The sequence below is a fragment of the Arachis hypogaea genome, chromosome 3, assembly GCF_003086295.3.
Source record: "Arachis hypogaea cultivar Tifrunner chromosome 3, arahy.Tifrunner.gnm2.J5K5, whole genome shotgun sequence".
Classification (NCBI taxonomy): domain Eukaryota; kingdom Viridiplantae; phylum Streptophyta; class Magnoliopsida; order Fabales; family Fabaceae; genus Arachis; species Arachis hypogaea.
This window is the reverse complement of record NC_092038.1, coordinates 143,009,601-143,023,427: the sequence shown is the minus strand read 5'-3', so window position 1 is coordinate 143,023,427 and position 13,827 is coordinate 143,009,601. Positions and strand designations below refer to the sequence as shown.

General features: G+C 32.9%; 1 protein-coding gene across 1 annotated transcript; it reads left to right on the top strand.

Annotated features, from left to right (window-relative positions):
• The first annotated feature begins 11,157 nt into the window (after positions 1–11,157).
• Positions 11,158–13,827, top strand: LOC112734913 (probable serine/threonine-protein kinase PIX13). Its single transcript, XM_025784437.3, has 6 exons — positions 11,158–11,471; positions 11,553–11,932; positions 12,049–12,184; positions 12,268–12,407; positions 12,632–12,755; positions 12,841–13,827. Exons 1-6 carry the CDS (start codon positions 11,381–11,383, stop codon positions 13,239–13,241), a joined length of 1,272 nt encoding a protein of 423 aa, XP_025640222.1. The 5' UTR covers positions 11,158–11,380; the 3' UTR covers positions 13,242–13,827.

Genomic DNA, 13,827 nt, shown 5'->3' with positions numbered 1-13,827 from the left:
AAATTAAATTAAATATATATAAATTAAAATTAAATTTAAAAGATATTTTATTTAAAATAATTTGTAATAAAAAAAATTAGATGTTGAAATTGTATAAAATTATATTCTTATTTAGTAGTTTAATTTTTATATTTGTTTTAGTTGATAAATTTAATCTTTTTATGTGACACTCGTTTTTTTTATTTGTTGTTGTTAGAGTTATTGTTTTCTTCTTTCTGTCGTAGGTTCTTGTGAAGACATGTATGTGATCTTCATATGATGATATTAATATTGGCGAAATTAGTTTCTATAATCAATGAATAATTTAAATTATAAATAAAAATGATGTCTTGAATAAGTGATTTTTTTGGAGTATTACATGTTTTTATTTGTTGTAGTGGGTGTTAAGAATCAGTATTTTTGTTGGAACAAATGTCTTAGTAACTGTGTATTGTTGAGAATCTTCTTTAAGATTAAAATTATTTATTTTGACTTTAAATATAAGTGAGGTTGCAGAAATTTTTCAATTGAGGTGATGCTTTAATGTCATTATTTTACTGGAGTGTCATTAGATTTGAATTAGTTGGGCCTAACAATATTTTTGCTTCGCCATTAAATAGTACAAAAATTGTTGTAGCACATTGAACCTAAAATAAGTATTGAGTTAGTAACTAATAATTTGATAAATGAGATTAAGAAAAGCATATAAACAGGGCGGAGCTTAGTTAAGACAAGAGGGCATGGCCCCCAAATTTTTGGTAAAAAAATTAGTAATACTTCTTTAAAAAATAAAAAATTAGTTCAATTGGCTCAAATACTTTGCTATGACTTAAAATACCAAAATTCAATCTTCATCTTTTGTTTTTATTGCACAATAATTTTTAGTTTTAAATATTCAAAACATGTTAGATTTGGACTTAACTAAGTGTATTCGTATTTTGCACTTCTCTATTCAATAAGCAATACTTTCTCTACCTTTGAGTTCAAATATAAAAAATTAGGTATTTTTTATTTATGTAATTTAGTATTATTTTACATTTTACTGTTTATCTAATTTAATTTTTTATATCATAAAAAATATTAGAATATTTAATAAGTATTGATATTATTGTAATTTAAATTGATAAAAAATTCAATAAATATTATAAATTTTAATATTTATCATTCTAACTTCTTTTTTACATATTTTACAGGATATATATTCAAATTTTTATATAAAATAATCATGAAAAATCAAAGAATTGATACATTTTTTAAGAGGAAGGCTAATATTTAAGAAGGAGAACATATAACTTTTACAATATCAATATCTGTAGATAGTTTTTCTACTTTAATGAATCACGAAAAAAGTGAGATACAACCTCCAAAAGTTCAAAGAGTTGCATCTGATGAGTTTGACCTTAATTCTTTGGAACAAGACCCTGGAAAATGGCTTTAAATTTGGCAATATCACCCAAATCAGAGAGATGAGGTTAGACGAGCTTATCTTAAACGGAGTCCATATCAAAAGCATCTTGATAATTATCTTCTATCTGTCCCCCCCCCCCAAAATTTTGTTTCAAGTTCCGCCACTGCATATAGAGTTATCTTATTGTTGAATATTGTGGTGTTTGATTATATGTGTTACAAATGTAGTTGTCTCTTTTTTATATGCTTTCTTTTGACTCTTTTCACATTCAACATAGTTCCATCCAAATTTGTCATCAATTTCGTTTATAGTTGCTAAAATTGTGAAGCTATTTTTCTATTCCAATATTCAATTTATGTTATCAAGTATGAATGTATGATGCATGTTGTGAGTTTTTTTTTGTCATATATGATCATCCGATTCAGTGGCGGATCCAGAAATCTTATAAAGAGGGACCAGAAATAAAAAAACTAAAAGTGCCATATTAAAACTAAAATTTTTAATAAAAAAAAAATAATTGTATATTTTAATATTATTTTAAACTAAAATTAATTTTAAAAAAATTATTTATATCAAAGTTTTTTTTTCATAAAATTTTAAATTTTATCCTTTTTATAAAAGATATAACATAAATAATATAAATTTGTTTCTCTAATACTTTTAATATATGTATTTAAAATAAATTACTAAATATAATATATAAGATATATTCATATTAATAAATAATTTATTTAATATATTTTGATTTTAATATTATAAAAAATAAAATTTAATCTAATTTATTTTTATGTATATATTTTTTATTACATTCAATTAGAAATTATTATAAAGACTAAAATATTTTTATATAATAATAGATGGAAAAATTACAAAAAAATTGAATTTTTATTCTTATTATAAAAGATATAACATAAATAATATAAATTTATTTTTTTAAATATTTTTAATATATGTATTTAAAATAAATTAATGAATATAATATATAAGATATATTTATATTAATAAATGATTCACTTAATATATTTTAATTTTAATATTATATAAAATAAAATTTAATCTAATTTATTTTTATGTATATATTTTCTTATTACATTCAATTAAAAATTAATATAAAAACCAAAGTATTTTTAGAACAAAAGAAAATAAATTTTAAATGCATGACATGAGACTTGAACCTATATTTTGAAGTATATAATGCCTTCCTTTAACCACTGAATTAGAAAATATATTTGTCAAACTTTTAAACATCATATGTAATATATTTTACGTTTTGAAAATTTAGGGGGCATGACCCATGCGGTCCTCCCTAAATTCGTCTCTGAAATTCTCATTGTATAGCCATTAGATCTTAGATACTTATTCAATTTCTAATCATTCTACTCTGAAGATTTGTGTTGGCATTATCTTGACTTGGTATCTCCATTACTTCTTCATGTTGATCAGTCCTGTTTAAGATTTTTTTATATTTATTAAATTAAATAATTAAATAAATGAATTAATTTTTGAGAGAGTTATTAGTTATGAAATATCCATAGGTCAACTACACCCTTATTATTACCCTTCAATTCAGACAATAAAGTAGGAAGGTAGCCGACCTTTGTACTCTCACTTATAAAAGGTATGATCTTCTATCCTAAAGACACATTGAATTCTCAATACTAACTTAAGCTTTGGAGTGTCTTTGCAGGTACAATCCCCCTTGTTTCTTGTTCACACTCTGCACGATTGGACATTTCTCCATACGTGAAGTTCGGACTTTCTCTAAGCTCATAGATCGGTACCGAAAGATAACAACTCGGCGCCGACTCTAGAAGCCGAGCTCCCCTCCAGGTATCCATATAGGAACAGGTATATGATAGTGTTTTTTAATATATAATGTATAAGATTTGCTGTTTTTTTCATATGGATATCACAAATATGATCTTTTTATTTGTGAAGTTTATTTTTTTTTACTTTTTAAAACATAAAATCTATCCTCCAATTTGTGGAGTGATACAAAATGTCAAAATCTATTCTCCTATTTGTGAACTCATACAAAATCTACACTCCGATTTGTGAACTACTTTTGATTTGTGAATTTTAATTTTTTTAAATTTTTAAAACGCAAAACCTATCATCTGATTTATATTTCAGTATTAAAAAATTTTTAAATGTGCAAATTAAACCCTTTAATTTATTATTACCTCCATACTAAATTAAAATATACCACTTTTTATAAAAAAAATAATACAACAATAATTTTCATATAAAAAAAACAACCGAATTTTGTATGTAAAATATTTACGTAGTGGTCAAATTAGTAATCACATTAATTTTTTGAACATGATTCATATAGATAATATAAAAAATATTTATTTTATTTCTATTTTTTAAGATATATTTAAAAAAAGTAAAAAAAATATATTTAAAATTAATAAATTATATAATTATTAAATTTTGTATATATTTACATAATATTAATCACTCTTCTTTTTAAAAAAATTTGGTCCAACAAAAAGACCCGTTTTGTCCCATAAAAATTTGGCAAATTTTAAATTTTAGCTCGATTTATTTTTTGGTGGGTTTAAAGGGTCGGTCTGATAAGTTTGCATGGTTGCATTTATGATACGAAATACTTAAATAGTTAATAGTATGAATATTTTATTATGAAATTGGTCTAGTAGTTAATTTATTAGTCTGTTTAAATAAATATTAGAAATTAAAATTTTATTTTATATATGTAGTAATTTATTGACTAACAAGAGGTTGCGCCCTTCTTCTTTACAGAATTCGCTGTCAATTCTGGACTGCCTTGGCAACACCAGCAAGCAGCAAATCAGCAAATTGGAAGGGTTGTCAGTGGAGGGACACAGACAAACCGGACAACAACCGGATAAGGACAAGCAAGTCTCAGGGGGATATGATGGTGGATCTTCATCATCTTGTTAAGGACTTCGGCTGAAGTTAGTCCTTTTTACAGTACAATTTTTTATGGATTATTTAGATTTAATCTTTCTATTTTGAAATATTAGAGGGGTCTCTAATAAATTGGCCCGGGTTCATAGTAAGGAGTTAGTGAATAAATTTTTTCATTCTGTTTGAAACTTGTATTGCTTTCGAGAGGATGAAATCATTTTGGAATAATCTAGGTTACCAGGGTGTTGGTATTGTTGAGGCTAATAGTCATAGTGGGGTATCTGGGTTCTATGTTCTAATTCAAATATTTCTGTGAGAGTATTGGATGTAGTTGATCAATGTATCAGTTTTGAAATCACTATGGACAATATATCTAGTTACTGCAGTGCGGTGTATGCTAATCCGCATATACATCAGCGTAAAGAACTGTGGGGTGAGTTGACAAGGATTGCTAATATGATCCACGGACCTTGGATTGTGTTAAGGGACTTTAATGATGTTCTGTTGCAGAGTGAAGTTAGAGGGGGGCAGTTTAGACTTGCCAGAACAGAACAATTTGCGAAAATATTGGAGGATTGTGGGCTGTTTGATATGGGGGTTATTGGGAGAAGATTCACTTGGTACAGGAAGGTGAAAGGTGGGGTGCAGGTGGCTAAGAAGCTTGATAGAGCAGTCATCAACCAGGACTGGCGACTAATGTTTCCAGAGGCTTATACTGAGGTGCTAGCGCGCCTTCACTCTGATCATCACCCATTGTTCACTAGGTGCAAGATGGCAGAGAGGGCTACCAAGGGCCATCGTCCGTTCAGATTCCAAGCTGCATTGATGACTCATCCTCTTTTTAGGAATGTTGTTCATACAGCTTGGAATAAAGGAGCTCCGTATGTAGTCAAATATTTGTTAGAGGTTCAAAAAGATGCAACTAGCTTCAATAAAAAGGTTTTTGGCAATATTTTTGTTAAGAAAAGGGAGTTGGAGAGGCTTTTGAATGATGTTCAGATTACTCTAGAGAGTCGGGAGGATCAACAACTTAGGATCAAAGAGCAAGTTTTGCATCAGGAACTGAATGCTGTCCTTCTTCAAGAAGAGCTGTTGTGGTATCAAAAATCTAGAGAACAATGGGTGAGATGTGGAGACAGAAATACAAAATTTTTTCATTTGCAGACAGTTATTAGGAGAAAGAGGAACAAAATTCATGGGTTGTTTTTAGAGGATGGGTCTTGGGCCACGGAGACTACGACTCTAGAAATGGCGGAAAATTCTTTCTTTCAAAAACTCTTTTATACAAGGGAGGATATTGACCTAGATGCCATAAGGCCTTTTTCTTGCCCGTCTCTTAATATTGAGGCTTGTCAAAAGCTAGTGGAACCAGTGACGTCTGAAAAGATTAAAAGAGCTGTGATGACCATGAGTTCGTTTAAAGCCACAGGGCCAGATGGATTTCAAGCAATTTTCTACAAAGAGTTATGGGACTCTCTTAGCAATGATGTGTGTGGACTGGTCAAGCGAGCTTTTGAGGGTGAGCCAATGAATGCGGCTATTTTCAATACTCTCGTTGTTCTAATTCCTAAAGTGGAAGTTCCCTCTTCCTTACGGGAGTTTCGGCCTATTAACTTATGTAATGTAATTTATAAAATTGTCACAAAGGTTCTAGTTAACAGGTTCAGACCTTTCCTGTCGGAGATCATTGGTTATTTGCAAGAAGGGATCATTCCAGGAAGAGGAACCACAGAGAATATTACCATTGCTCAGGAGATTATGCACTTTATGAGGAACACCAAGTCTCAAAAAGGGACCATGGCGTTCAAGATTGATTTGGAAAAATCTTATGACAGGGTAGACTGGCGTTTTTTAGAAGCTACTTTGGTCTGGTTTGGATTTCCAAAGGCTACCATTAATCTTATATTGAATTGTGTGACTTCCTCTTCGTTAGCAGTTTTGTGGAATGGGAACAGGCTCCAAAATTTCAATCCAAAGAGAGGGTTGAGGCAAGGAGATCACATGTCTCCTTATCTATTTGTACTCTGTATGGAAATGCTTGCCTGCTTTATCTCTCATAGAGTTTCCCAAGGTTTGTGAAACCCGGTAGCGATTTTTAGGAACGGACCACGACTCTCTCATTTCATGTTTGTAGATGATCTTTTACTTTTCTGGAAGGCATCGAAAGCTCAAGTAATAGAGGTTATGCATTGCCTGGACTTGTTTTCTAGAGCGTCAGGTTTAAAGGTAAATCTTCATAAGTCAAAGGCCCAACATTTCAAGAGGGTGTCGGAGAGAAGAAAAGAGGTTATCTCAGGGGTCTCTAACATCCGGTTCTACAATGATTTGGGTAAATACTTGGGAATTAACATCGGTCATGCCAGAGCTTACAGGAAGACGACTTAAGAGGTTATTAAAAATTTTCGAGGAAGCTCTCCAGTTGAAAAGGATGCCTGCTGAATAAGGCAGGGAGGCTTTGTCTTGTTAAATCGATTATGGCCTCTATCACAGTTTATGAAATGCAAATTTATCTTCTCTCGAAGTATGCATGTAATAAAATTGATTCCTTGATGAGACCGTTCTTGTGGAAATGGCAAGTGACCGGCAAAGGGCTGCCTCTGGTCAGGTGGGGGGTCGCCATAACTCCTAAAAGGGCAGGAGGATTGGGTATTAGGGATACTTCCTGTGCTAACATGGCGCTTCTGAAAAAGTTGGTATGAGATTGTCTATATAATAGTGAGAAGTTGTGGGTGCAGGTTCTGAAGCATAAATATCTCAGGAATCAATCTAGTATGAGTTTTCTTCATCGGCTACCTGGAAGGACATTGTTAGTACCTATGAGTATCTAAAGGAAATGCTTCATTGGAATATTGGAGATGTCCACAAATCAGTTTAGTATGATGAGTGGACTCTTTTTGGTAAGCTTTGAAACCTTGTTCCTTATGTACAGATTTCTGAATCAGATTTCATAATGGCTGACTTGTGGAAAGGGGTGTCTTGGGAGGTTGATAGTCTTATCACGCCTATTCCGCATGAGATTAAGCAGTTTATTTGTGGTCTGAGATATCCTAGTTCGACTGAGTTGGAGCCACAGTGGGAGTGGTGGCCTGCAGCAACAAAAAAGTATAGTGCAAGAGAGGGTTATAGATAATTATTAGAGAAAACATTAAATTGGAATGCCAATAGTAACTGGAACTGGTTGTGGAATACAAATATTCTGGAGAAGTTCAAATTTACTATGTGGCTTGACTTACATGATGCTCTACCAACTGAGACCTTTCGATTCAAGCGGCATTTAGCTTCTTTAGATATGTGTAAGAGATGTAACAAGGCACAGGAGACTATGGAGCATTGCCTTGAGACTGTGAACGATCAAAGGCAATTTGGCATATGTTGGATCCTAGTATCCTGGACTCGACGGCTGGTACTGCTCTTGAAGAGTGGTTTCGAAAGGCCTTGGCTAACAATGAGGCGTCCTTTGGTGCAGGGCTTTGGTGGGTATGGAGACATAGATGTAATGACATATTCAATACTGACACCTCTTGGACAGACCACAAGGTTGTTGCCTTGGCCAGAATTACCGCCAAGGACTTACAGGTTTACAAGAATCGAAACAATGCCTTTAGGTCTCTCCAAAATTGCCTGTTTTGGGAACCACCGGTAGGCAACAGTTTTAAAGTTAATTGTGATACAAGCTTATATATGGATTCAAATTTAGCGGGATTTGGGTGTATTATTAGAGATTCTAAGGGAGATTGGATATCGGGCTGCTCTGAAAATATTTTCCTCTGGTCTATCATTAGATGTGAACTATTTGCTGCTTTGAGGGGTTGGTTTTAGCTTGTGATTGCGGTTTGAGGGATATTATATATGAAACGGATTGTCTTGACATTCTGCCCATCATGCATGACCTTACAAGTGGGTCTGAAGTAACAGATTTAGTTCACAAGATTCAGGAACTTTTATCTCGTCCTTGACTTGTTCACGTTGAGTGGGTGTCCCGAGAAGCAAATAGAACTGCAGATTGGATGGCTAGAAATGGTGTCAAGAGTAACTCTAATAACGTTATTTGGTCTGAGTCTTGTGTTGATCTCTAGTAAATCATCCGTTCGAATATAGAATAGTGTTTGCTTTGTTTTTTTTCATGTTTAAACACATAAAAAAATAAATAAAATTCAATATTACAGTAAATTAATCAATAACTTACCAAATTAAAAAATAGCATAAAAAAAGAAATGTGAATGTTTACCCAAAAAAAAGTGTGTGAGTGATCTTATTTGTGGATGTGTTTTTTCTCGTTTTCCTTTCCGATTTATTTGAATGGGGTTGTTTGTTGATTCTTCTGTTTGACTTGACTAACCAATCCCATCGACACGGAAGTTGACTTTAGAATAATAGCATTAATTATATTATTATTATTATTATTATTATTATTAACCATTGACGGGTAGCAATTAACCGGGAAACTCCCGTAAGGCCGTAACAGTTAGGACCGAGTCCGCTGTCCGCTGTTCGCGTATCGCGTGGCTGATTGTATGGCCAGTCTACCATACTGATATAAAATTATAATAAAATTTATTAAGTAGACAAAAATTTTTGTAAACAATGTAATGAGTTTTAGAGTTGACATAATAAAATAAAAAAATATTTTATCTTCAAATTATCTTATAAATTTTAATATTAGAATAATTATTTGTACATCTAATGAATTAAACATTCAGCCATTGTTAATTATACATGAATAAATTAAATCAAAAGAAATAACTATTTAATTAAAAATAATAAATATAATCATTTGCATACCTATTAAATTGAACATTCGACATATCTATTGTTCACATTATTTAGTATTTTCATTGTCTACTTATAATTTTTTTATTATAATTTATTTTTTTAGTTATTAAATAACTATTAATATTTCAAAATATAAATTAAAATATATTATTAAATTATTAAATTAAAAATTTTATTTAAAAATAATTACTAAAAATAATAAATTTTGATTATTTTTAATTTTTTTTAGTATAGTTTATATAAATTTTGATAAGAGAAAACATTAAAATAGATATAATATTTCAATTCGAAAATAAATAAAATTTTATTAATAAAAAATGCAAAAATATTTTTTATTTTTTAAATATAAAATATTTAAGTTTTTTAAGAGACTTATTCATCTCTATATATTTAGAATAAAAAGTTTAGAAGTTTCATATTTTAAAAAATGAATATTTTTATATTTTTATTTATTAAAAAATTTATTTATTATGAATTAAATAATTAAATATTTATTTGTTTTTTTATTTTAATAATTATAATATATAATAATAGAAACATCAATTAAATTAGAATACATGTTAAAAATAGGACAATTCACATAAAAAATAAAATGAAATAAAAAATTATATAGTTCTAAAATAAAAGGCGTTAGGTAGTTGTTTTAATTTTATGTAAATCGAATGAAGTTATATCAATTTACCTTAAGATAATATAAATCGAAACAACCCAATTTGAGCTACTACCTTTTTAATATAATCGAATGAACCCAAATTGATATGTTTAATAAAGTAAATCCATGCAATTCAAAACATATTGCGTCGATTTAAAAAGAAAGACGTTCATGCATGCAATTTGAACAAAAATGATTCGATTTATAAGGTTAGGGGTACATATATAATTTAAAGCACCGAAATTCAATTTATTATAGATATACTTTATACCACTAGTAAATCAACTCAGCCTCATTTGATTTATTATTGACTTTCATAAATCGTATAATCTAATTCGATGAATTTACATAAAGTTGTGTTTAAGGTTTTTATGTAAATCTTATTGTCATTTCGTTTCTTTAGGTCATTTTAGGGATGACAAAATTTCCCAAAATGCGGAGATTTCTGTGGGAACTGTCCCGAATGGGGATCCGATTGTGGGGAATTTTTTCCGTGGGAATGGGATGGGGGACAAAATTTTTCCGAAGCAGGCGCGGAGGACCCGAGCGGGGATCTCCGCCCCGTCCCCGCTATTCCCCGAAATTTATGAATTCTTTGAATTATCCTTAATAGTTTATTTCTCATATATGTTTTTTAGTCATTTCTCACACACACATATATATACAGAAACCCAAAACTCCTAATCTTTATTTGCATAACCCTTCTTCAATTCAGAAATCCCTAAGGCTGTTCATACTCCATCCAACCTCTCTACAGCCATCCCTTCGTTACTCTTCTCACTGCATCGTTACACATCACCATGCCATCACCCTTACCGCGTCGTAATTTCTATTTGCGGCGTTCCTTTTCATAACTCAGCCGTCGTGTCCATTCTCCTCTCTATTGCCGCATCTCCCACCTCGTCTACTGTTTTTCCTTTTGGCTCGTCGTTGCGTCCTCCCATTGCGTTATTTCGAAAGAATTCACCATCGTGTCATTTAGACTTTTTGTATAAAATCTTGCAGTTTTTGTATAAGATAGATACTTGCAGCTCTATTCATATGGAAATTAATAATTAGTTAAAATTATTATGTAGATGGGGAATGGGATCCCCGCGGGGAATATGACCCTATGGAAAATGGGGATGGAGAGCAATATTCCCCTATGACAGAGAATGGGACAAGAATGGAGAGCAAATTTGAGGGCGGAGATGGAGAGCAGGGAGACATCCTCCGCCCCCGCCCTGCCCCATTAACATCCTAGGTCATTTGTCCTTCAAAATAAGTTAAATTAGATATAATAATAAATTATATTAAATATAGATGAAAATCAATACTAAAAAATCAAATACTAAAATAAAATATATATTAAAATAAAAATATAAAATATATATTAAAAATAAATTAAATTATAGATTTTGATATAAATTAATTTTAATAATTAATTTTAACGTGTACAAATAATATTTTTGTATAATAATATATATTAATATAATAGAAAAGAAGAGAGAGAAAAAGATACAAAAGAGAAAACGGGGGTGGGTGGGTGAGTTTGACGACAGTTATCACTGGAGCCTGGAGGTCAGCTGTATTGTGGTGAGAGCTGAAAGAGGGGAGGAATTAATAAGGGAACAGGGAAAGTACCGTCTTGTCATCAGATCAGGCTCAAACTCAAGGGTTCTGGATTATTACAAATGGGAACTTGCTGGGGTTCTCCAAAATTACCACCCCATAACTCCAACCCAACTACCACCACCACCACCACCACCGGTAACCTCAGCGGAGGTACGTAGGATTCATTACTTTTCCTTGGTGTGCTGCTGTTTTGTTTAATCTTCTGTCAGAATAATTAATTTATGCATGCAGGTACGGCATCAACGTCAACGTCAACGTCAACGTCAACGTTAACGTTAACCTCAACGGGGACATCCCGCGTCACGAGCAGCAGCTGCAGCTACACGACTTCGTCGGGAAGTGGGAACATCAGCTCCGTAAGCAAGTTCTCCGATGATCATTATCCCGACGGCCAGATCCTACCTGCCGCAAATCTCAGGATCTTCACCTTCGCAGAGTTGAAGGCTGCCACTAGGAATTTCAGACTTGACACCGTGCTTGGCGAGGGAGGTTTCGGCAAGGTCTACAAGGGGTGGCTCGAAGACAAGCCATCCTCCAAGAATGCAAATGGAACCGTCATTGCCGTCAAAAAATTGAACTCCGAAAGCTTACAGGGGCTTGAGGAGTGGAAGGTAATCCATCCTAAATCCTACAACTACAACACCTTGCAGGACCAACAAACTTAATTGAGAATTTGCTGATACACATATACATTTGATAATTCATTTATGTGGATCGAACGGTGCAGTCAGAAGTAAATTTTCTGGGACGCCTCTCTCATCCTAACCTTGTTAAGTTGTTGGGATACTGCTTGGAGGAAGCAGAACTTCTTCTCATCTATGAATTTATGCAGAAAGGCAGTTTGGAAAACCACCTATTCGGAAGTGAGTGCTCTGTTGAATTAAGCTATTGGAGTACTCTGTCGAGAAGTGTGACTGAAGCTAAATTATTTTAATTTTTTGCACAGGGGGCTCTGCTGTTCAACCACTTCCATGGGATATTAGGCTTAAGATTGCAATCGGAGCAGCTCGTGGCCTGGCCTTCTTGCATACATCCGAGAAAGTAATTTACAGAGACTTCAAGGCCTCCAATATATTGCTCGATGGGGTGAGTAACGTCGTTGAGTTATATATATAATAACATGAAGATGAACTCATACAATACAAATTGTTATTAGCAAAAATGGTGGATAGTTGAGCCATATAATTTGGGGAATTATTGTCACGATGAGTTGTCTATTAGTATTTTTTGTGATGAACATCAAAATACATCTTTTACTTTAGGATGCACTATATATTGGGTGTATAACTTAAATTCTTGTTATGCTGCAGGCCTATAATGCAAAGATATCAGACTTTGGCTTGGCAAAACTGGGTCCTTCAGCTAGTCGCTCCCATGTGACAACTAGGGTGATGGGCACATATGGTTATGCAGCTCCTGAATATGTTGCTACAGGTGAGGTGATCTACTTGGAGGAGGTTTTGGAAACTGAATCAAGTTGATTAATGTAGAGCCTTGACATGTTATTACTATTGTACAGGGCATCTGTATGTGAAGAGTGACGTGTATGCATTTGGAGTAGTTTTGGTGGAGATGCTAACAGGGCTACGAGCACTTGACCCAAACCGCCCAAGTGGGCAACATAATCTAACAGATTGGATCAAACCATACCTGCATGATAGAAGAAAGCTGAAAAGCATTATGGATTTTCGGTTGGAAGGAAAATATCCATCCAAAGTTGCATTTCGTATAGCTCAGCTTGCGCTGAGATGTCTTGAAACTGAGCCCAAACAGCGGCCGTCAATGAAGGAAGTTTTGGAGAGCTTGGAGCGATTTCATGCTGCCAATGAGAAACCTATGGAGCCAAAATCTGGTTCTAATCATACTCATAGCCGTCGAGGTCAGCAAGCTGTGCACCATCGTTCTCCACTCCATCCATAGTGTAGCAGGACGCAGGTTACTAGTTGTTGTTGGTCCTTCCAAAACTCATTCCACTGAATTGCAGGGTCGGTGGTCAGACTGTCAGAGGCCATTGGCCAATCGATGTTAGGCTGTGTCATGGGTCTATTCATTGAAGGATTTGCCACTTGTTTCATTTTTCTATTTCCTGCTCTCTAGTCCGAAACTGAGTAGCAAAGACACTTTGCTGGTAAATCATATATATATATATATATATATAGTTGATGTTGTAAAGTGTAAATGACAGTGTGTTGTAATCGAAGTAACATTTTAAGTTGCTTCGCTGAGTTATGATTTTTGCTGAATAGGTGAATAGGTAGTCCCTCTGGAGTTAAACTTGTTCGCCGCCTGGTTAATGTTGTATAAGGGGCTTGTTCATTACTACATTTCTTTTGTATCGAGTATTTGTGGCAACTAGAACCCACCCATAATAAGGATGCTCCAGAGACCAGTATTATTCAAGCTCTGTCTGTTGTAAGCGCGTCAATGTACAAGAAAATCTCCTCTTCGAGAGAGACTAAGGTTACTAGTTAAGTCATAAGTTCTTTCGTGGACTAGAAAAACATAA